This window comes from Cnephaeus nilssonii (genome assembly GCF_951640355.1).
Source record: "Cnephaeus nilssonii genome assembly, chromosome: 18".
Taxonomy (NCBI): Eukaryota; Metazoa; Chordata; class Mammalia; order Chiroptera; family Vespertilionidae; genus Cnephaeus; species Cnephaeus nilssonii.
In genome coordinates this window covers 26,829,945-26,854,912 of record NC_137089.1, presented here as the reverse complement: position 1 = coordinate 26,854,912, position 24,968 = coordinate 26,829,945, and the positions used below count along the sequence as shown (strand labels likewise).

Sequence of the window (24,968 nt, the reverse complement as noted above, 5' to 3'; positions counted from 1 at the left end):
TGAAACATATTGCTTTTTATGAAATATAGTCTAGAATTTTATGTATTGTACCAAAGTCAACTTATAAGTGAACAGTCTAATCTCTCTTCCACAAAAATATTCTTCTTTGATATCCCAACTCAAAGAACTACACAAGTTATAGTAAACAATTGTCTTAATCAGTTTGGGCTGCTCTAACAAAATACCACAGAAATGTATTAACAACAGAAATGGTTTTCTCACAGTTCTGGAGGCTGGAAGTCTAAGGTCAGGGTGCCAGCATGCTCAGGTGAGGGCTGTCTTCAGGACTGTGAACTTGTTGTGTCCTCATACGGGGGAAAGGGAGAGAGATCTTTATAGGACCTCCTTTATAAGATCACTGATTACCTTCATGTGGGTTCTGCCCTCACGTTCTAATCACCTCCCAAAGGCCCCGCCTCCTAATAACATCACTTTGGGCATTAGATTTTCAACATATGAATTTGGGCAGGGAGGAGAGGGGGAGAGAGGTTAACAACCATTCAGACCATAGCAACAATGAAATATTTGCTTAGTGCTTTAATAGCATGATTTCATATGCATTATGTCCTTTAACACTCCTATGAACACACTGATTCTACACCGTTGAACTACCAGAGCCCAGCTGAGTCCTGTTCTCTTGATGAGTGAGCACGTGCCTGGGCACAAGGTTGTGTGCCCAGTTGAAAGGGGTGGGCCACGTGTTCTGCAAGAGCCACGTTCCACTTGCGGAAGAACACTGGCACCATCAGAGGTGTCCTGCATGCCTCATGGCTGTCACGGTGCAAAGCGCTGATTGGGATTTTGCCCAAAAAAAGGTGTGATCATTGAGAATAAAAACTACTCTTTGAATTGTGCTGACAAAACGGCTGATCCTCAGTGTGGCTATGATTAGTTTGACCTTTTATTTTTAAGTAGTTTTATGAAAATGTGAGCACTGCATGCTCTGTCATTTCAAACACGGAGGTTTTTTTGTGTGTATTTTTTTTTCTACTCAAACCAGTCCTATAAAAAGCAAGCAAATTTTAAGTACCCATGATGGGTCGGGTCATCATCTCTAAAATCACCAACAGCTGGTAGTCTCTGACCTCATTGTTTTCCCCGTAAATAAAAGAGAACTGTTGGTAATAGCATGGCAGTCCTACCCATAATGGCCTATTAAATAATTACATGGCACTATGACAGACCTGGAGGTCTGAGGAAGCCCTTCTTTCCTAATACACTTTCCCCACTCTCGCTGGGGGTTGTTGTCCTCCACGAAAAGGAGATGGGAGGTAGGTGAGCAGTCTTTGTGAGCCAACGAAGGCATTCCCGGGGAGGATTTGAGAGGCTCTGCTCTGGGATGAATAGTTAGTTTTTCAAGGGCTGTTTATTATTACATTCAGTTAAGAAAGAAATTGGTTGGAAGGAAAGAAGAAAACAGGAAGGAGGAAGGGAGAAGGAAGCAAGGGAGGAAGGAAGGAAGGAAGGAAGGAAGGAAGGAAGGAAGGAAGGAAGGAAGGAAGGAAGGAAGGAAGGAAGGAAGGAGAAATACATGCTATAATCCTTTTACCTTCTTTAGATTTAAACCAGCTTGTGTTATTTAGGGGCTAAAAGAGAACATTTGAATTTAACAATACATGCTTAAACTTCTGCTCAGATCCCTGGAAATACGATAATGCCACTTGGATGTTCCACTTTCTCTTTATTTTGGTGATAAACCCAATACATTCTTTATGTGAGTGAAAGGTATGAAGCCCACGGGGTCCTGCCAAGGAATTTTGCTCCCCTCAGTTTTTAATGAGGCCCCGTGCTTGCCAGCTTGCCCAGTGGCCACTTTGAGCACAAGGGGCTCCACGTGTGCTGTGGGGCTGGCGCCAGGCTGCTGACCTCTGCATCGGATGGGGCTCCGCTGACGCTCTGCCCCAGAGGCCCCAGCATATTGTTGTAGCCATCATACAGGCTCTTGGCTCTCATGCTAATGTGCAGCTAATGAGTTGCAGGGTGTACAGATTAACCCGGGCTCTGGCACAGCTAATGCCAGACACACAGTGAGATGGCCTGGGGAGCAAGGCAGGAAGACCCCCAGTGCACTGGCATCCTCACAGAACTGAGTGATTAGAAAAGCTGTGTTGCAGAATCACCGTGCCATAGCTTAGGGGATGGGGGTGGAGGGGCAAGCGATAAGCAATCGAGCGGTGGAAAAATCATGCTGTCTTATATCTCCTCTGAAATAAAAAATCCCTCCACACCAGAGAGGTGCTTTATGGACTGTGAAATAGGGAGGAAAGTCACAATGTTCGAAGAGTCAGGTAAAAGCTTTTATTACCAAAGAGAAGCTAAGTTCCTGATCTGCTGTTGAGTAACTATAGACTTAAGACCTTCAGATATGGCCATGTGACACTGACCACGACGACGTTGGTGACATTTCAAGGCAGTGCTGTACCATCTTGTGGTGTGTGTGTGTGTGTGTGTGTGTATGTGTGTGTGTGTTTTGTTTTTTTGTTTTTTCCAGAAGACAGAACTAGAACCATGGTACAAAAGGGCATGCTGCTCTGGCCTTGGAAGCAATTTTTCAAAAGATAGTTGTACACAAAAGTTCCCCCAGCACATTCCTGGAGATAGAGTGTGCCAGAGAAGGAATTGTCCCTAACATTTTACTGTACCCAGAGTGCCTGGCACTGTGACTGGCTCCTAGTTCCAGGCAGATTGGTTGAACTGGTTAAGGAGTTGAGAAAAATGACTGTAAACTCATGCATGCTACTAAAGATAGCTATTTCATGTCTAACAAGGCGCCTCTCTTAAACTTGTTGCAAATGCCTCATTTTAGAGATGAGGAAGGAAACGGAGGCAAAGAAAGGGTAAATGGCTTTGCACGATACTGCACTGCGCTCCCTCAGCACTTAGGTTATCTGGGAAAGCACAGTGCCCACAGGACGCCATGGATAAACAGGGGACGCCGAGCCCAGAGGACTCAGTTTTGATCCTCACTGATCTCTTTCTTCTTGGGTGACCCACCGAGAGTCTCTGAGCTCCTGCATCCATCCCTATCAGTGGTAGTAATGATGCATGTGAAAGCATGTTGTAAACTATAGAGCTCCATATACTAGTAAATGGAAGCCATTGTTATTAACTTAATAATTCTATTGTTTTAAGCCACCGAATTTGTGGTCACTGGTTACAGTAGCTATAGGAAGCTAAAGTTATATCTTTCACAATTTGGAGTGATTGCTTACCTTTTTATTTTTAATGTTCCTCACTGGATACTAAGCTCCTGGGGGTGGAGACCTTGTGTGTCTTTGCTGCTGTATCCATTGCATCTGGTTGGATGCTTGGCACAGAGTAAATGTCTACTAAGTGATTCTGCAGCTAATGCCACGTTGGAGAAGCATTTTGGAAGAGGTTCATGGAAGAGAAGGAATGGCATAAAATAGGGCAGAAGAGAAAGGATGGCATAAAGTAGGGTAGAGCCCTTCTTAGAAGGGGTATTGTTATGAGCAAGCATGCTAAGGTGAAAATGAAGGATTGGCATGAGGTTTGGGGGAACCAATGGAAAAAAAAAAAAGGCCAGATAAGCCGTGAGTTCCCATTGAGAATCAGGGAGACTCTCTCTGGTGAGATGACACAAAGCCAGATTGAGGAGGACTTTGAAAACCATGAGGAGAGGCAGGTAGGAGTGGAGAGGGATGTAATGACAGTTGGATGGCTTTAGACTGGTGTGCAGATGGGTCACCCAGTGGGTAGTTATAAGCGCCAGGAAAGTGACGCCCCTCCAAAAAAGAGAAAGGTTTAGCTTTGGGGAACTAATAAATTTGAATTCGAATTTTTCAAATTCTAATGAAGAATTTTGCTGTTGGAAACTCTTTTAATTCCAGCATGCAATGTATTTTCTGTTAGAAAGTTAATTTTAAATTTTAGTTTGAATTATTTAGTATGTAAATAGGTAGAACCACAACTTTCTCAGGACTATAGCGTTCTGCTGGTCTTAAGCCTTTGGGATCTGCCTGATGGGCACACGGGTTCATTCCTGGCGGGGACTGTGCCCTGCTGCCGTGGCTGTGCTTCTGCAAGACAGGCCTTTCCAGGCTGCAGGGATCACAGCTTAGCGGGCACTGCCTCCTCCCATGGTGGTGCTCCCAAACTCTTGCTTTGTGTAATTAGCTGATGACTTACGTCCTCATTAAGAGAGCTGACCAGTCAAAATGGCGATCAATCAGCAAAGTCATTATTTAGGGTCTTTCTTTGTGGTTCTGTGGTGAAGGCTGTTCATTTTTTCACTGGTTTGCCTGAAAATTGCTGTCTAGTAAAAATGCTCATTTGGCAAAAACCCTGGCTATCAAACAAGTATGGGCACAACACACATGTTTAGAAAAATCCATCACACTACTTGTGGGAGGCAGATGAATGTGTGTCATCCTGTCCCCCCTCCTTTCCCCCCCTCCCCCACAAATGGCACTACCTTTCTATCACTGTGATAACAAATTATCACAAACTTCAAATTCGAAGTTTGAAATAATTCAGAAATGTCAAAATCATTTACAGTTGACACATGAAGATATGAGCTCTTTACAAGAGACCTCCCCCCACTTTGTACGTGGCAAAAGAGTAAAGGCTCATTAAAGACTCAACAAGAGAGAATTGGGTAAAATAAACAGTGAAAGTGCTCCCTCCCTCCCTGCTTGGCCCCATCCTAAGGAGGAACCCCCTTGAACAGTTGGGTAGTTCCCCCTTTCCAGACCAGGACTTTTTTGTGTTTGTGAGCTTGGGCCAGCTTTAAAAATACATTCCCCAGAAGGCTTCCAAGATGAGATGATTTAAGGGACTAGGAAAAAACCCCTGTCCAATGTGCCCTCTCCCCAAATAATTCTCTCATTATGCCATTTTATGGCTGAAATTCCATCATGAGCAATTTATTTCTTTGGCTTAATGGTTTGTCCCTTCTTAAGGTGCAAATACCTCCTACAAGACTAACCCTTAAAGTTCTAACAACCCTTATAAGAATGAGTTTATTTAAATTGTTATTCCCTCCCCCTGCTCGCTTATCTCATCACCTGCTTTGTTTATTATCACAATTTTGTAATCATGTGTTTGTTTCCTTGAAGTTTTGGTCTGTCACTACCATAGACTCTTAAGTTCCATGAGGACAGGGACCTTGCACCTTTTTCACTATCCAGTTCCTGGGACACAATGACAAAGAATGTGTCTAATAAATATTTGTTTGGATGGAAGATTTTGAAAAAAAAAAATGGAATCAGATGTAAGACCTACAGGGGCTGGGACATAATGGTAGGCAAAAGAAATGTGGTGTGTGAGGCTGAAGCTGCCTCCCAGGCCTGCTCTTCAGCTGGTGCATTGGGCTTAGGATCTGGGGCTTGCATCCTGATGGCTTCTGCTTCCATTGGTAGCTGTGCTGGTTGTTAAATATTTTACCTATCACTCCTGGTGCCCACAATGAAGCTTTCCTGACCTCGCAGTTCTCTTAATTAGCCTCCCTGTGAATCAAACTCTCTAGATCTGGCCCTAGCTGGTTTGGCTCAGTGGATAGAGCATCAGCCTGCGAACTGAAAGGTCCCAGGTTCAATTCCAGTCAAGGGCACATGCCTGGGTTGCGGGCTCGATCCCCAGTGGGGGACTTGCAGGAGACAGCTGATCCATGATTCTCTCTCATCATGGATGTTTCTATCTCTCTCTCCCTCGCCCTTCCTATCTGAAATAAGTATATTTTTAAAAACTCTCTAGATCTGATTTGGATTTTTTAAAGTCTGAGAAGATAGAAAATCAAAGAAAGAGAGATCTGTTTTGAACAGGGGTTGTGTGTGTGTGTGTGTGTGTGTGTGTGTGTGTGTGTGTCTGTGTGTTAGAAGTTTTTCCTCCCTTTTTTTTTTTCATTTTAACAGCTGTATAAACATTTACCCCAAAAAAGTCATGGGAACAGGGTGTGGGCGAAGGATCATGTGCAAAGGAATCTGCTATTTGCAGAAATATTTAGAGAAAGCTGGCAATATCCATGCACCTGTTATTCCAGGTGTGTGCATGAAATTCACTGACCATGTTAACACTTGCCTGTAATGGCATTTAACGCAAAGGGAATTTCAAAGTTTAGAACAGCAAAGCCTCCAGAGTAGGAGAAAGTGAACTTGACTCGGTAGATTCCTGTATAAGCCCCATGATGAGTGGCAGCAGTTAGCACAGTTTGTAATTGAATATTTAATTGTTTAATGATTTATGTACCGTCTGTCCCCTCTTCCAGCCTGTATGTTCCATCTGGGAGTGCTGTCTAGTTCTGCTTCTCACAATATGCCTAGCTCCTAGCACAGTGCTTGGCATATAGCACATGCTCAAAACATATTTGCCACAGGTGTGAATACATATTACCTCATTTAGTTGGGATGGCCCGGTCTAGTAATGTGAATGGATTTTTAAAAAATTTCTCAGCTTCTTAGTTTGCATAGGTCTGTTTATATACTGAGTAGCTTTCTAGCAAAGCTTTCTGCCTTAAAAAAAAATCTATGTTCATAGATGACTTGGCTTTTCTCATGAATGGGATCAACTGTAGACCATTAGTGACTATTAATAAAAGCAGTAGGAAAATATTATCTCCTAATATTCTCTTTATGAGAAAGCAGTAAAATTAAACTCAAGTAATATACTTTTTTCACTTTTTTCATCATCATCATCAACATCATCATCTTCAACTACACAATCTCTTTTTCAATTTAATTTAATGAGAATGGATCTTTGCAGCCACTGAGACCCAAATGCTTGCATATTAAGGAGATCATTTCCTTTAACCTAAGTCACACCCCTTTGCACACAATAAGGGTGAAAGAAGAACTGAGTGTTTATGTGGGTGGGAAAGAAAAGGGTGCAGACAGGACTGTGTAGGGCACTCGGGGACCAAAGCTGGAAAGGAACTCAAAATTTATTGGATGTAAGATTAGTCTGATGCAAAAGAAAAGGCAGAAGGAATGCCTTTATAGACTCCTAAAGCAGGGCAGTTTTGGCACCAGCTACAATACATCTACAACCCATTGTGTTGTCCTGGTTAGTGTGTTTTCTATCCTAAACCTTCCACTCTCCACATTGTGAGTTGAAGCCAGAGTTATTCTTAGAGCCCCCTTCCTGGCGGAGAGTGAGGATGTCCCAGAGTTGCTATGCATCTCTGGCAAATCTATGGGAAAAAGCACACATGCCTTGCCTTTGATCATCAGGTCTTAGGATGGATTAGAAAGAAAGAGACTATAAGGAAAAAGGTCACCAATTCTCTAAGAGTCCAAATGTGGCGATGGAGTCGACTAAATCTAACAGCGTTAGGCAATTGAAAAGCCCATAAGAAGATGCTGTAGGAAGAAGCAAAACTGTTGGAAGCGCAAGATGAAAAGACAGGAAGCGTGCTTTTGAGGAGTTTGGAATAGCTAATTTTCAGAACTTATCTGAGGATCCATGATGCTCAGTGTCAAGCAGGTTAGGGTGTGTGTTTGGGTGTTACCTGCGGAGCCTTTCTTTGGGGAAGTATAGTGCCTCGCAGACAACTTTTTCCATAGAATCAAAGGTGCTGTCCACGTGTTCAGTCAAAATCTGTAATTAGCACAGGAGTAGCAGGGATCAGACTTGTTTGAGGATGTGCTGGTAGGACAGTGAATGTCATTTCATATATGACTAGAGGCCTGGTGCACGGATTTGTGCACAGGTGCGGTCCCTTGGCCTGGCCTGCACCCTCTTGCAATCCAGGACCCTGGGGGATGTCAGAGAGCCGGTTTTGGCCTGAACCCTTTAGGCCAGGCCAAGGGACCCCACAGGTGCACGAATATGTGCACTGGGCCAGTTTTGGCCTGATCCACACAGGCCAGGCCAAGGGACCCCACCAAATCCATGCCTCTAGTATGCATATAAGCTCTTTGGTTAATCTCTTCCCACCCTCCCCTCGCCCCTCTTCCCTCTGAGATTCATCAGTCTGTTCCATGTTTCCATGCTCCTGTATTGAGCATCTGCCCCCTGGTGGTCAGTGTGCATCAAAGCTACTGGCCAGTCGGCTGGTCAGCTGGTTACTTAGGCTTTTATATATATAGATGAGCTCTACAAGGCAAGAGGGAGTGTGAGGATTTCAGGAACCATTACTAATAAAGTACAAACTTTTACAACATGTACTCCTATTAACACTCCGTATAATGCTTCCTACTTTTCTTATGTTACCTCATTTGATTCTCAGTTATCCTGTGAATTAGATACTGTTATCTACTTAAATGAGGCCAATATGAGGCACTGGTAGAAATTGGAAGACAGGAACAGGGAGAAACCAAGGTGTTTCCTCCTTCTCTCTGCAGTTAGATTCTTGTTTTGTTTTGTTGTTGTTGTTAATTCTCCCTGGATGTTTCCCCCCCCCCCCCCATTTATTTTAGAGAGAGTGAAAGGGAGGGAAGGAAGAGGGAGAGAGAGAGAGAAACATCAATGTGATAGAGACACTTTGATTCGTTGCTGGCATGCACCCCATCCAGTGCCTGGAATCAAACCTGCAACCCAGGTACATGCTTTTGACTGGGAATAAAACCTTTGGTTCACGGGCTGACACTCTAACCATAGTCCCAGCCCAACACTGGTTAGAGCTGCAGTTAGAGTTTAATAGTTAGTGTACATTACCAGGTACATAAATCTGAGGTAAGATCTCATACTTCATTAGAATGAGGGTAATTTTATATGAAACCTGTTATTAAAAGCCCTTGCATAGGCCCTTTCATCCAGAAAACATTCATATTTGGAAAGATCCCAAGTTTGGCATGGTACCACACTGGAAACAGTGCCTCCTATGTCTCATTTAATTCTGCTGAGCTTTCATAGGATGTTCAAATGTCCTTGGAATCTTTCTTATAATTCTTTTAAGGATCACAAAAAGAACATGCTGGCCGCAAATATGTTCACTATTGCATAAGGGAAATCTGAGGGAGAAAACATAAAGTTAGAGAGAGGAGAAAAACCACATGTCATGCTATGTTTTCACAGCTACTTTTCTATTTAGAAATTACATTTCTAGTGCTTCCTGTTTCGGAACTACAAAGAGCACACAGGCAGACATGAAGGAGACCTCTTCCCAGTGTCAGAGGTACCTGGACATCTGATCCAACCAAATGAGTGTGAACTTGGATATGTAAGTGAGCCCAATGGGGTGCAGGCGGAACGTACATCTATGTTGGAATTATTGGAGGAGGGTGTATATGACAGATAAGCTGGAACTCAGAAATATAATTGTTTAACTGGACATATTGTCACCCTTAATAATTTTGGAGTTCTTTTATAAAAAGAAGGAGAAATAGATATTGGCTGGGCAGCTAGCAGTTAGTCTCATAATAGCACAAGCAGATACAACAAAAATTATTAAAATGGTACATTAATGACTAGATTGCGGAAGAACTACTATGCAGGAGTAAAATGTCCAGGGATATAACATTAGCAAGACATGGGGAGGGGAAAATCCCCAAGCAGAGCCTGTCTTAGCATTAGGTTTACTTGGGCAGATACACCTTTATTCAGCTCAGTTCATTCTAACAACATTTATCATAGTATTGCAGACACTGAGTAAATGGTTAAAAAATAAAGGGCTATGATCCAGTGTCAGAATGAGTTATGTGGGTCAGGGGATCCCAAAGCAGGCTGTGCATCAGTCTCCAGAAGTTACAAAAATAGAGATCAGTAGTCTCAATCCCTAGATGTAAGAATTCAGTGGATTTGGGATTCAAGAATCTGTTTTGTTGTTGTTGTTTTTATCTCACCTGAGGATATCTCATTAATTTTTAGAGAGAGGGGTAAGGTGGGGGAAGAGGGAAAGGAGAGAGAGAGAGAGAGAGAGAGAGAGAGAGAGAGAGAAATAGATGTGAGAGAGAAACATCAACCAGTTGCCTCACACACACACCCTGACTGGGGCTGGGCATCGAACCCACAATTTAGGCATGTGCCCTGACCTGGAATTGAACCTGGGACCTTTCAATGTACAGGACAATGCTCCAAGCAACTGAGCCACACTGGTAAGGGCCAAGAATCTGTGTTTTTAGTGTCCCATTGATACTGAGGCAGGAAATCCAAAAGGGCTCATCTCTGGAAATCACTGGTAGAAAACGAGTGCTATGTATAATCTGAGCGTGGTGACAGCTATTAACACTGACTACAGATATTCTCAAATAGTGTGCATGAAACTTACCCAGGGCCCTTGCTATACATGCAGATTCCTGGTGCCATCTTCAGCACTTTTGCATGCATGGATTCTAAAAGGGAAAGACATCTGAATTTGTAACGCTCAGCCCAACTGATTCTGAAGCAGACCAAATTGCAAAAATCTGTGATATGTAGATCAAACTTTGAGAAACACCGATTTTTAAGAACTTACTCTTTGCCAGGCACTATGCTATAATCTGTTTATGCACATTGTCTGATTCCATCCTCCCGATAGTCACAGGGGAGAGGGACTTTTATCGCCCCCATTATAAAGATGAGGAAAGGGAAGCATGGAGGAGATAAGCAATTCATTCAAGATCATGCTGTAAATAGCTGAGCTGTAGACTTGCAGACTACAACTGTCTGACAAGATTTATGTTCTTAATACCAGATTGCCTTCTTGCTGCCAGAAGGTCAGAGAAAAAAGAAAAAAGAATCTTCCCAGTTGGGGCAGGTTTTAGGAAGGCATTTGAACTAAAGTAAGATAAGTGGACTTTGAAATTTGTCACTTGGTTCTTAGACCCACAAATTTTGAGATTTCTTTAACATGAATTCTATTTTGTCCGGCGATATAGCTCATTGATTGAGCATTGACCTATGAACCTGGAGGTCATGGTTCAATTCCCAGTCAGAGTATAAGCCTGGGTTGCTGGCTTGATCCCCAGGTGTGGGGGGCGCAGGAGGTAGCCAATCAATGATTCTCTCTCATCATTGATGATTCTATCTCTCGCTCCCTCTCCCTTCCTCTCTGAAATCAATAGATACATATTAAAAAAATAAATAAATAAAATGAATTCTATTTTTGCTTTTGTTTGTTTAGTCATAGAACTTGAATAGATCCAACTGAAGGCAAACATGTGGATATTTCACATAATAAATAGTATCACGATGTCTCACATAACTGAACAGCTGGTAGACGAGGCCATGACTCGGAAAATGCTGATGTGGGGTTGAGGCTGGACTCTCAACTTCTTCCTTCAAAGAACTCTTGGCTTTCTCCTCTGAAAAGTAAATAAAATGAGGAAATCAACAAGGAAACCGCAGATACACGCAATGAAAACAAAAACAGAGGACAGGAAGCAGAGACCTTTTTTAAAGAACTTGCTCCCTTTGCATTTAGGGATAATGTCGATCTTTCAAAAGATAACTGTTTACAAAATTATGAACTTCTGCTGCATATCAGCATCCCTTTAAAGGGCGTTAGAGGAGTAAAGCCTGTAAGTCACAGATAACTTGTTTACCAAACTGGACTGTAATTGAAATGGCCCCTTGGAGTTAATAAAAGTATGAAATGGCTTTTTCCACCAGACTGAGAGGCGTCTAATGTAATCATTCGTGAGTGTCACCGATTAGAAGCAGCCTTTCATCTATTTCTAGAAGCTGAGTATGGACGACTCATACCTCGTGAAGGGAGCAGGAAGTTGGAGCCGTGGGTGGGTGAAGGGTATCCACGAGAGAGCACATAGGTCGCAGGCCTCTGGGCCCTTTAAGCCACACTGGTTAGATAAGTTAACAGTGTTTATTGGAGACCTAAGGCACCTAGATATGACGTAGGTCTTTCATAGTTCTGTCAGAATCTACTGAGCACCCTCGATCCCAGGCATTGGGTAGGTACTGTGCATAACTGGATAAAATACGGCACCGTGAGTGTAGGAAGGACTGTGCACTGTTTGCCTTTAGAATGCATGTCCCAAATTGCAAATTCTTTGTTGTTCCCAAATAAACCCATTTTGATGGAGAAATGTCTGGCTGTCTATTTGTTTAAGGTCCACAGAAGAAATAAGTAAGGGGGCAGTGGGAATGGGTAACATGTTAGGGGGAGAGGATTGTTATGGAGATTTTGTCATTTGTAAGAGCTGCTTCAAAATGGAGAGTCCTTACATCTTAAAGCCACCGAGCATGAATTTTCTTCAATAAACTCCAGTTTTCCAAGAAAAATCACTAACCTACATCTTTTTCTGACCCTTCACTTGTATCACCTGCACTAGGTGTCCACTTTCTTTGGTGTCCACTTTTCATATAGAGACAAAAATGGTATTCCTTCAAGGGAGCCACTAGCTAGGCTACTATGAGTGACACGCACATGCACACTCACACACACACGCATATGCACAGAGTTTTGAGCAATTTATGTCACATTGCATTTCAGCAGAATGTTGGGCCCTTTGAGATACTAGGGACTTCTCCAACCACTGCATGTGAGATCTGCAAATGCCTCTGCAGCCATTGAGTTTGCGTGTGCTGTGTATTTGTCAAGAAGGTAGGTGCTCATTATCTCACAGCATTCTGGCAGTCGGCGGGCCATGCCTGTCTGGCAAGTTTTTTTACCTTGGTTCCCATATTGTTTACTTTTAAAATTTGTTATGATAGAAATATTGACAGAAAAGAAAAGAAAAAAACATTAATGAACCTCCAGTTTTAATATTTGTCCATCTTATTTTCTCCATCTACCATATTTGGGTGAAGGGGTGGGTGGGAGAGAGCATGCTGGAGATTTTAAAAGAAAATGCCAAACTTCATATTACTTCACTCCCTACATTATTTTTTTTTAACTCAAATCAGATGCCAACTGAGGCAGGGGGAGGAATGAATGCCCCTCCCCCCAAAGATGTCCATGCCCCAGTCCTCAGAAGGTGTGGCTATGTTGCCTTATGCGATAAAAGGAACTTTGCAGTTGTAATAAAGTTAAGCATCTGGAGATGGTGAGGTTCCCTGGTTATCTGGGTGGGCCCAGTTTAATCACACGGGTCCTAATCATAGGGAGGCAGGAGGATCAGAGTCAAGAGAAGGTGATGCAGTGACCGAAACAGAGGGAGAAAGGCAATGTGATGTGGGGCCATGAGCTAAGGAATGAATGCAGGCAGCTTCTAGAAGCCAGGAAAGTCAAGGAAATGGACTCTCTCCTGCAGCCTCCAGAAGGAAGCAGCCCTCCCAACACCGTGATTTTAGGACTTCTGACCTCTAGACTGTAAGGGAATAAACACCACTCTGTCTGTGGGGATTTTTTAGAGCACCAATAGGAAACTAACACACTAACTTTTAAAAGTAGGGGAAATTTCCATGTTTGAGTTGCTCAGTTGATTGGAGCATTATCCTCTACACCAAAAACTTGCAGGTTTGATTCCTGATCAGGGCACATATCTAGGTTGTGGGTTCAATCCTAGTCAGGGTGAGTACAGGAGGCAACTGTTCGATGTTTCTTTCTTTCTCTCTCTCCCTTCCTCTCTAAAAATCAATAAAAACTTATCCTGGAGTGAGGATGAAAATAAGTAAGTAAGTAAATAAATAAATAAATAAATAAATAAATAAATAAATCCTACCTAATAAAATGGTAATATGTAAATTACCATCACTCCGCTACGCCCACAATTGGGCCAGCGGGAGGCGCTGGAGGCGGGACTCGGGGTGGCCGGGGTAGCCGATTGGGCCAGCAGGATGCTGAGCTCAGAGTCTGTGCCATGGCTGTGCTGCAGAACAGAAGGGGCCTCTGGGGCAGTGAGCTCACGTCCCTGCCGTGGACCATCAAAAGCGGGGGAGCTGGGTGCCTGTCTGCTCCGGCACCAGGCCTTTCAGAAGCTCCCCCGCGATCGAAAGCGAAAGCGTGTAGGGGACCCTACACGTGCATGATTCAATCATGCACTGGGCCTCTAGTAAATAAATAAATTGGAGGAATTCACATTAAATGTAGATTCCTGGATTTCTTTGAAAAAGCGGAGATTTATCAATGCTGTGCCCACACTCTTCCCTGGTAATGACAGGGTCATGATAAGCTAATGCCAAAAAGAAGCTACCTCAAAGTGAGATTTTTTTTTTTCTTATATCTAGTCCTCTGAATTTGTGACTTCTTGTCTAGAAAATTATATGGTTAATATAGTCACTATAACATTGCTGAAAGCATGTGTTTTGAATCTAGTGGTTTCTAAGCCATGAGCCGAAAGGGTCAGGAGCCACTTAACTTCCTAGTGATGCAAATATCTAGAAAAGTTTACTAGTTACAAATACCCAAATACACTCTCATATCTATATATACAACTTGCTATGATGGTGAGTTTGTGATTCTACAATTAGGAAGGTCTGCATTGTACAAGTGGTGTTGACTGTTGAGGTTTCTTTTGCAAACTTAATATTATTTTTGAAGAATGGTGTTTAATATTATCTTGAAGTATGTGTTGACATTGAAATAACTGGTTCCAGTCAAAGTTAATGGATCAGATCTGACTAGGTAAGTAAGATAGGCACTTTGGGAGGATCATTTATAGCTTCCCCAGTCTTATTTAATGAGCTAGAAAAGTAATTTACTGGGTTTTAATGTAGAGCCTGGAAAAGATATACTCCAAATCTCACAAACACTTTATGCCTTGTGACCATAGCTTAGTCACCTTGTAGGGTCTGGAACATTGCCTCCCCTAACAATTCATTTGGATCTCTTAAAGATGCTGTTGTCTTATTGGGAGGTAAAATAGGCTTAAATATTCATAAAATGCAGAAAGGGAGAAATAAACCAGGTAGCCATTCACATTCTAGTATAATTAGCTTCATGGGGGATTTCTTCCTTCTAGAAAAGGAGGTTTTATTCGGATTTGTTGAAGGAGGACATGAATTAATAAAGAATTTGTTGTATAAACAAATTCTTCTGGGGAGAACTTTGAAAAGGATCCAAGGAGAATGAATTGAGGTTGTCGATATTCTGGGCTTACCTTATAATTTTTCCCAAGAAAAATCATTACTTTGTCAGACTATTGCCATTCTCAAAGAACACCTTTTTTGACAAGTTTAGAAATTGGTGGGTCTGCCACAGTTTTCCCACCCTAAGTTTCGGTGAAGACCTGACCATCTGCCAGGTACTGTGCTGAGCTCATTACATGCACGGTCTCATTTCACCTCTCCTGTAGCATTAGGAGGCACGAGCTATTAACTGGCCCTAAATGGTGCTTATTCTGCACTGTGCTAAGCAGTTTAGACATTTTAACTCAGTCATCACAACAACCCTCTGAGATAGTGCTATTACTTCCCCATTTAACAGATACAGAGATTGAGATATAGAGATTCACTGACTTGCCCTGGATCCCACAGCTAGTACATCGTGGAGCTATGATTTATGACCAGGTATTCTAGCTCCAGAGTCAGAACTCTTAGCCACTGTTATACACGATGCTATCCTTACTTATCAGTGAGGAAATAGAAGCACAGAGAAGAATAACTTGCCCAAAGCCACACGGGCAGTAAATAATGGAGCCTATGAAACTACAAAGCTCACCCCTTATACCATCCTGCTCATCTCTGCTTTGATTACTCAATCCTGAAGCCACACCCTCTTGCTTCCACAGATTTCACTGTGGCACCTAAGAAAAGGTAATGATAAGAGGAGAAAGGGAAAGAGTTAGCGTTATTATTTATTTAGCTTACTATGTAGTTTAATTCTGAATACAAGGTGGATAGTGGTTTGTTGTGAGAGAGTTGAATTTTCACTGAATTAGTTGCCAGTGTCAAAGACAATCTCAACCTCATCTAGAGCAGTGCTTCTGAATCTTTATTGAGAATATGAAGCAGCTCAAGATCATGTTAAAATACAAATTCTGATTCAATAGGTCTGGGATGGGCCTGAGGCTCTGAGTTTCTAACAAGCTCCCAGGTCATACTGATGCTCCCGGAGCATGAGCCTGCTTTGAGTAGCAAGGCTAGAGCATTGGGTTTTTCCAAACGAAACATCAAAATTGCTCCCAGAGCTCAGATGGGAAGCAGGGCATTTTCATAGAAGAACATCTAGTGTGTGGGAATCGACACTAAGCAGAGATAAGATCTGAACTTCCCAGATTCTCAAGGTTGGAAGGGATTTTGAGGGTCATCTGGTCCAATCATCCAAGTGATGTTTGAATCTTCTCCGATCTCTCCCTGCCAGGTCATCTCAGCCCTTGAGTTAAAGAACTATCTTCAATGAATAGAACTAAACATTCTAGAAGAGAATTCCAAGGTGGTGCCTGAGTCTGTGATATCTCACACTTGTTCAGACGGGCCTTCACCTTTGGATATTTATTCCAAAGCTTTCAAACCTCGCACTTCATAAGAAAAGCAATGCGCTCTACCAGAGAACCAGCTGGGAGCACTTCGTGTCCCAGGCACCTGCCCCCACAATGAAATAAAATTCTCAGTGCTGGCTGGCAGGTGAGAAGCGGTGGCAACTGTTTGACTCCTAGGCTGCTTCTTGGCGCCATTGACAACACATCCCAGGGCCTTGAGAAAACATATTTTCAAAGATCGAGAATCATGAGACCATGACATGGTTTTTTTCTTCTCATTTAATTTTGCAACCAGAACCGAAAGACCTTCCTATTGTTGAGTCTTCTGATTCAAGGAATGCCAGTTCCCTTTTCCAGCCACTCTCCTTGGAGGCCGTCTTTTACCAGTTCTCTTCTTTCTGTTTCAGGTGCCTGGGGAGAATGAGAAACAGTGGAAGCCAGCCCTGCTTGTGCTGACTGACAAGGACCTTTTAATCTACGACAGCATGCCCCGGAGGAAGGAAGCCTGGTTGAGCCCGGTCCACATGCACCCTCTTCTTGCCACCAGGTAGCCATGGCTTTGTGGTGGGTGTGACGTGTGTACGGTTTGAAACTGTTTTAATCAACTGAAATTATTTCAATATCCTACATTACTGCTTACTGTTGCCATGGGAGCTGAGAGCTCCTCCAGAATATAGCCACCTGTTTTTATCCAGATTATCAATGATGGCCAATCAGGGCCAACACAGAGACAGAGAACAAACTGCTCATCCATTGTGAAGGAGTAGTGATGCCTATGAGATGGTCCCAGCCTAGTCACCTTCCTGGCCCTCCATCCCATCCCCTTTGAGATGAACTGGCCCTCCATCCCATCCCCTTTCCTATATAATAAAAGGCTAATATGCAAATTGTCCCCTGGGGAGTTCAACCGACTGGCAGTTCGACCCCTTGCTATGACATGCGTTGACCACCAGGGGGTGGCACAGAATGAAGGAAGGCCCCTGCTGGCAGACAGAAGGCCCCGATTGGCCCTGATTGCTGGCCAGGTCTAGGGACCCTACCTGTGCACAAATTTCATGCACTGGACCTCTAGTGTATTTATAATCTTGAAGTTCATGTAGTAAGAATTATCAAGCAAGCGTCTTCCCTTGGTAGCACAAAGAGTGGCACCACTGTGCTCTTTAAAGCTTGTTTAGCACAAGACCCCATAACAAGCTCTTCCTCAGTTGTATGATGCTTCCTGTGGAAGTGGGCTGCCAGGGGCTGTCTGTTCCTTAGGAACTTCAGTGCACATTGATTGCTCATGTGACAGTATCTTAATGCATCGTATGCTCAACCCATCTCTGAAAGCTTATATTCTGAGCACAAGAGCACATCAAACCTGAGTCTTGCCTTCGAGTAGCTGACAACTCCCAGAACTGGCTTCTATTGCCAGCGCTTGCTGTATGTGCTTTATGACAATGAGCATGGCTTTCACTGCTTCTACACCCCTGTTTGTTTACCTAGAAGCTAGGAATGCTAGCATATTGTTTGTGGCCTCCCCAGCATGGTGCCTGGCAGTATTGGGCCCTTAAATGTCTGTTGAATGAATTACTGAACAATGTGGGACAAACCCTGCAAGGGAATTTGGCCCTACAGACAGAGCATAGTGGACTGAGGTGTTGGGGCATCTGTCCTGAGCAAAAATATAGAATGGGTTCTCCATTCTGGAGGGATTGAGGTGCCAAATAGTCAAGGCTCAGGTGTAGGGAAGAGAATAAGGCCCAGTGGCAGAGCCAGAGGCTAACATGAAGTTGGAACGGTGGTAGTGAATACAGATGAAACTCCTTAAAATTCCTCTTCCGCTCATGGCTGATTGCGGAGACCAGCAAGGGTGACCTGAGGATGGCAATTACTGGCCCCAGACGTAAATGGAGGAAGCCTTCAGGGGCTAGGAACCAGGCCCAGCGCTCTTAGAAATTAATAAATAAAATAGTAATGAAATTTTTGAGTTTCCTAAGCCTCAAAATCTTTGTCAGGATACCTAATAAATGTTTACAACAAAACCTCAATAATCAGAATCCACACATCCTCAAATGTCCATATAAGGATTCAGGCTCTATCTAGGGGTCTATTCAAATTCAGCCCAGTCGCCATCAGTTTTGGTGGTTTGCACCCCAGTTCCCATCCATGGGCCCTGGTATTCAGATTCTGAGACTCTTACAACCAAAACCAAAGAAAGATCAGACCACGGCCACCGTATTCCAGTTACTAAGGAGAGAAATTGGACTCCTGCCTCTTGGAATGATTTTCATTAACTGAAGTTTAAAGAAGGCAGAGTTTCTGGGTAACTGTCGGGCAGCTTGAAAAGAAACCTTACCCCAGGACACTGCTTCCTCCAGCCAGTCTCTGAGCATTCTGACTAATGGAATTTTAAGGAGTCTCAGCTTTATGCACTCAGGATCTCAAAACTTCAGTTCCTCCACTATAGTAGCCACATTTCAGGGACTCAGCAGTTTTGGCTAAAGGCTACCAGTCTGGACAGCACAGATCAGAACATTTCCATTATCACAGAAAGTTCTGTGGGACAGCGCTGCCCCAGAGCAGAACTGAGTACCTCCCAATTGGTCCCGATTATTGCAAGTGGCCGGACTGGGCTGGCATGCTCCCACAGCTGTCCGTCAGCAGCCCAGGCTGCCTGGCAGGATGTCATGTCGGAAGCTCATCCGGCTGACGGCACAAGCAGGGCTCCAGTGGCCCAGGGCATCCTGAAGAAGGTCACAGATGTGAACCCTTCAAAGCAGTTTCCAGAAAGGGGGATGGAAGCAGGGACACAGGAAATGACACCTGAGGAGGTTTGGGTGGGAGGCACCAAATGTACCTGCTCCAGGTTCCACGCCACGGAGGTGCCAGGTCTAGACTGTGAACAAAGCACCTGAGTAGCCTAGAACCATAAACCTGCATCTGATATGGAACAGAAATGGAAACCCCTTCTGTGCAAACGGTGCTCATTTAGAAAAATAGGTGCAAGCATAAAAAAAAATCGGTGTCCACTGTCTAAACATAAAACAGATATGAAGGTAACACTTCACCTCCCAACTTACTGCCCTTTCCCAAATGACCCAGCCTGACCTCTGACCTACAAAAGAAAGATTATTAGATGAGTATAATAGCCTTATGAGAGGTGGTAAAATCAAGCCCATAACCATGACCCCCATCTCCAGCTATAGCCTGCGAGGCAGAGTTTGTCCAGATGTTAGGACGGACAGGCTAGTCTTACTTCATCTCCTCAAGCTAGTAGGTAATTTGCTGCCTGGTCCTGAGCAGCAGCCTGGAAAAGAGCTGGAGTTTCCATCTGTTTTCCTCCCACCAGGATGATGCTTAACCCGGGGCTGACCACTCCACCTCCGTCTTTCAGAGAGCTCATCTGTCAAACGTGCTCCGTGAATGCCTTTGTCTCCCAAGCCCAGGGAGTGATACACTTTTGTGGAAATGGATTGTTTATCCGGCTTTTTTGGCCTATGCATCAGCCACCCTGGTTTGCATATGCATTGGTCATGGTCCGTTTCTTTCCGCATCTCTGGGGCTGTGCCTAGGAAAAGACTTTGGGAATGCAAACAAGCAACTAGGAAAAGGACCCTCCCTTCCCCGAGTAGTCATGCTGGGAAGATGTACCCTCTTGTAGCTTTGGGCTGGGCACGTGAATGAGATGCCATGGAGCAGGGGTCGCCCCAGCTGGAGATTGAAACTATCCTATCCTTGCAGATAAAGCCAGCTCTTTGAGGGAGGAGGCTGGGATGAAGCTGTTCATTTCTGCCAGAAGTGGTAGAAATCAAAGGAAAACTCTGGTGCCTTTCATTTCTGAGGTCACTCCAATCCTTCCATTGGCTGCTTCCCTAGCCATGTATTTAAGTTCATGAAGTGACTCCTTCCTTTACCTCCCATGGGTTCTGTACAGTCTCATGAGAAACTGTCCTTTATATTTGAGCTTTTGAGCACACAGCCTATCTAGTGGCATTACTTGTCTTTGAGTGTATTTTTCTAAAGAAGGGGAGTTCTGTCTTTTAAAAAATGTCTTTCTAAAATCTTTTATTGAGGTATAATTTATAAATAGTAATGTATACACATCTTAAATATATAGCTTAATTTTTACTAATGGTTATAGGACCATGTCTTCTAAAATTGTGTTAGAGGGTGTCTATGGATTCTTCGTCCTGGGTGACATTATCCAGGCCATGGGAGTACCATTTGAAAATAAAGTTAAGTTCTCACTTAATGTAATTGGTAGGTTCTTAGAAACTGTGACTTAAATCAATTTTACCATAGGTTAATTGATTTAAACAAGAGTTAAGTTCCTACAGCATACTAGTATTTCTGTATTAGGTATGGGAAAATTGGTTCTCATTATTACATTGTTTTATTTAAAGTTACAGTTTCCTAGAACTTATTGACAGTGTTAAGTGAGAACTTACTATAGACCATGTGGTAAAGAACCAGTGGTTGACCTTTGTAAAGGGAGATTAGGGTCAAGGCCAAGTGGTTTATGTGGATTCTATCTGAGTTTGCAAATTGTGTCCAGTTTAAGAATGACCTGGCTGTTTATTAAAGATTCCTGTCCCGGGGACCCTACCCTGGAGATTCCGGCTCAGCAGGTCAGATTAGGGGGTCAGGAATCTGTTTTCAACAAGCATTGGGCAAATGTTGTCCTCAGGGTCCCCACATCTAACCGTCACAAGCCTTTGAGGTTTAGGTTTTGTTCCTATTTCACAGACAAGCAAACCAAGGAACAAAGAGGGGATGTAACTTATGCACAGTCATACAGCCAGGAAGAGTCCACCTTCTTAACCACTGATCCTGGGCAGCTGCTTAACCACACGGAACCATGGGTTTCTTCTTTGTAAAGTGGAGCTCATGATAGCCCTTTCAAAGAGTCATGCTCTTGTTCCCTGGAGTTTTAGTGACTCTTTGAATATCCTGAGTGTATCAAATAAACATTGCCTTAGCTCTCCTGACATCTTAAATTATCACATCTACTGCGGAGTGATTATGAAATTAAAATATGTTGCCTGCATTAGCCAGCTCGGGCTGCCCCAACAAATACCATAGATTGGGTGGCTTAAGCAACAGATAATTATTTTCTCACAATTTGGAAGCAGAAGGTCGAGGGCCTGGTTTCCGGTGAGACCTCTCTTCTTGGTTCCTAAAGATGGTGGGCCTCTCCTTGAGTGTTCACACGGCCTCTTTGAGCACATTTGGGGAGAGATCTCTCTGGTATCTCTTCTCATAAGGATACTAATTCCACTGGAGCAGGGCCCCTCCCTCGTGACCTCATGATTGGCCCAATCTCTAAATATAGTTTCATTGAGGGTTAAGGCTCCAACATAGAATTGACAGGGAGGTGATGGGTAGAATTCAATCCATAGCAATGACGTAAGCACAGACTTATTGAGCATAATGCCTGGCACACAGCAGGTCTGAGCATCTGGTCAGTCCCTTGCCTTCGCCTCAGCAGTGCTGGGAAGCATCATTCCGAATGCTAGAGACAGTCTTTTCCCTTGCCCAAGAAGAACTGGCTGGGACTATGGCCAGTAAGAAACAGGTTGCTTCTAAAATTGAGTTACTCCCTCAGGCAGTTCAGAGTTGATTTGTATATTTGTTTAGGTTTTTGTTGTTTGGCTTTTTTTTTAGGTCCAGGCACATCTAATTTATATTTTCCTGGAAGATGAAAATTTGATTGCATTTCATATCTGTGGTCCCAGACATGCTCACATGTTCTTGGCATTGACCACCACGCATAGACATTGACAAGCAGACGCCTCTCCCACTGGCAAACTTCAACAGTGTGCCTCTGTGTGTTATCGGTGCAATTTATAGCAGTGCACTCAGGAAGTTTGCAAAGATGGTGTAATTTTAGCTGTTCTCATCCCTCAGCTTTTTATGAGTCCTTGGGAAAACATTTTTTGCTTAGCCAAAGCTTATTTGATGTTGCTGAACATTAAAAAACAAAACGAAAAACTCTTGCCCATATGGAGTTAAGTGTGTTGTTTTTTTGTCACTGTTGTCATAATTGGCACGTGAGATGGGTCTACGGAGAGCAAAGATTAAGGTCACAATATTTCTGGAATTCTAGAGGAGGTTAGTCCAGAAATTCTGCTCATCCAGTTTATTGGCGAAAAGTTCAGAAGTACAGAGCTTGTAAAAAGAGTGAGGTTTGTCTGAGTCCAGTTCTCTGACTGTTGGCCTGAGAAGGGTTTGGGGTAGTTTAAAAGGTGAACTGATGAATGTGTACTTCTTTCATTTAAAAAAATACATATTTTTTTTTATTGATTTCAGAGAGGAAGGGAGAGGGAGAGATAGAAACATCGATGATGAGAATCATTAATCGGCTGCCTCCTGCACACCCCACACTGGGGACCACACCCACTACCACAGCAGATGTGGTTGCTCAACCACTTAGCCACACTGGCTGGGCTGTACTTCTCTCATTTGACACCACTTGGGACCCAAAGGCACTGAGTGTTTCTACTAAACTTGTAGCACAGCAATTTTCAACTGGAGTGGCACAATAATTTTTAAAACATGCAATACCTGACTACTTAGTCAGGAGCACTGACCTCTTTTTCCCTTAGATTGTCAAATAAACAAAAAATGACAACAACCAACACAACAATAGCCATCTGGTATGAATGAATCACAATTAAACCTATATTTTTTGTTGGATTGGCAAAAATGTATATTTTTGGCGTGCTGCAGAATTTTAGTAATTAGTTCATGTGTGCCATGAGATTGAAAAAAAGGTTGAAAATAGCTGTTGTAGCGTAATCATTGGTGCCTAAGGAACTAACCTGTTTCTAAGTGCTAAAAGTAGATGCTGCCTCAGGCCAGTCTCAGAAATGTTAGGAATGCTTTCCACAGGGAAAGTTTGGCCAATTGCACTTGTCAAACATTTGTATTATAAACCGCCTATGGTGTTCACACTAAGCCTGAGAGGCCTCCTGACTCATAGGGAATGTGGGCATTGTCCATGGGCATTCCCATAGGGTAGCGCAAAAGGATCTACCTGCCCAAGGTTCTACACTCTGTCAAACTGAAAAGTGTGGGGTTTGCCTACACACCTGTCCATCCCATGTGTCCCCATATGCCTGGTGCTCCCTCTTCAATTTAGGAGCTCCTCAATGTTGGTGGAAATGAGTAGAGTGGAGAGATCCATGGACTTTGGCATCAGACAAACCAGGAGTTGAATCCTGAGACCTCTACTTGCAATGTGCAACGTTGGGCAAAATATTAATTTCTCTGAATTCAAGCCTCATCATGAAGGGGGCAGTAATGTCTTCTACTGCACACAGTTATTGATAGGACCAAGTAAGACAGTATGTAAATGCTTAGCATAGGACTGAGACATAATAAGTGATTGATAAAGGTTAGCAATTGTTAAGATTGAAGAAAGTAATTGAAATTAATGTATGAATGACTGATAAGTAATTGGACAGATTTGATCCTATATATAATACTGCATTTATCAGGGACTCATAGTGTCTTAAAGACATCTTCTATAATAATAAAAGGGTAATATGCTAATTAGACCAGACGTCTTTCCAGACATGATGAAGCAGGACAGGATGGAAGCCCAGGTCCCGGGTGCCTGGAGGGAAGCCAGCCTGGGTCCCGGGTGCCAGAGGGAAGCTGGTGCCGGCAGCCGGGGGAAGGAAGGCCTACTCTTGCATGAATTTTGTGCATCGGACCTCTAGTTGAGATATAAGGAGTGGACCAATGGAAGAGTTGTTGGTTTGTTTGTTGTCGGAGAGAAGTGTGAGCCAGAAATGGGAAGTTTGGATCCCCTCAATCACACCACAAAACTAGTTCTGAATGCTACATGTAACAACACTGTAGACAAGTGGCCTAATGATGGCTTTATTCTTGGGGCAAAACTGAAAACTATTCTATTTAAGAAACTTTAAAAGGCTCTTGTTAGGGGCCAATATTGTACTAGGGATTAATGGTGGGGAAGTTTTTTAAAAAGCAGCGAAATGTAACAGATAAAAGCCATGTGTTGAAAGAGCTAATTGTTCAGGTTATTCACCCATGGTTTCATTTTCCCAGCAAAATAGGACTAATTTAATTGTCATTATTTTACACGGAGAAGTTCTTGGAGACCTTTTTATAATCCATAGTTTGTACACACTGTGATCTATGTTGAACTCATTAAGGCATAGATGGGATAAGGGAATATGTATGAGATAACCAGAAAATTCAAAGAATATATTTAAAAATTAGAGCTCTAAGACTGCTAACTAATAAACAGACCATTAACTTAAAAGGAAAAATTTCCCAAGATGTTGGACGGTTGTGATGTGAGAATATTCATCAGACTGTGAGTCTTGTTGACCTTGGGGAAGGAAAGTGCATGGATGGTTTAAACCCGTGGATGACGAGGTCTTCATTACACTGTCTCACTTCACTTGCCCTCCTAACCTGTAGTTGACAAGCTACAGGAATGTGGCCCCTTTTCCTGGCATGATGGAAAGATATAGGTTTTGTAGTCATGTGGATCTGGGTTCAAATTCTGGACACTTACTATGTGATCCTGGGCAGCTACTTAATCACACAGAACCATGGATTTCTTGTTGTAAAGTGGAGCTCATGATACCCCTTTCAAAGAGTCAATGTAAATGATAGTGTATCAGTGCAACCTTCCACCTCATAGGCATCTACTTTCCTCCCTTGATATTACTGCTGGCAGCTGGCCATGAACAGTCATGAGACCATGAAGAATGTAAGGAGGACAAAACGTCTCTGGAAACCCACCTAGATAAT

The 24,968-nt window shown here is 43.1% G+C and overlaps 2 protein-coding genes across 3 annotated transcripts in view; one reads left to right on the top strand and one right to left on the bottom strand.

Moving 5' to 3' along the window:
- Positions 1-24,968, top strand: part of SNTB1 (syntrophin beta 1) — a 194,781-nt gene that overhangs the window by 147,916 nt on the left and 21,897 nt on the right. For both annotated transcript variants that reach the window (XM_079796355.1, XM_079796356.1), the window contains exon 5: positions 16,604-16,743. In XM_079796355.1, coding sequence (XP_079652481.1) covers positions 16,604-16,743 — 140 coding nt within the window. The remainder of the gene's footprint in view (positions 1-16,603; positions 16,744-24,968) is intronic.
- The window catches only part of MTBP (MDM2 binding protein), a 97,056-nt gene continuing 83,195 nt past the window's right edge, over positions 11,108-24,968 (bottom strand). Inside the window, exon 22 of the mRNA XM_079796353.1 lies at positions 11,108-11,180. Coding sequence (XP_079652479.1) covers positions 11,157-11,180 — 24 coding nt within the window. The 3' untranslated portion in view covers positions 11,108-11,156. The remainder of the gene's footprint in view (positions 11,181-24,968) is intronic.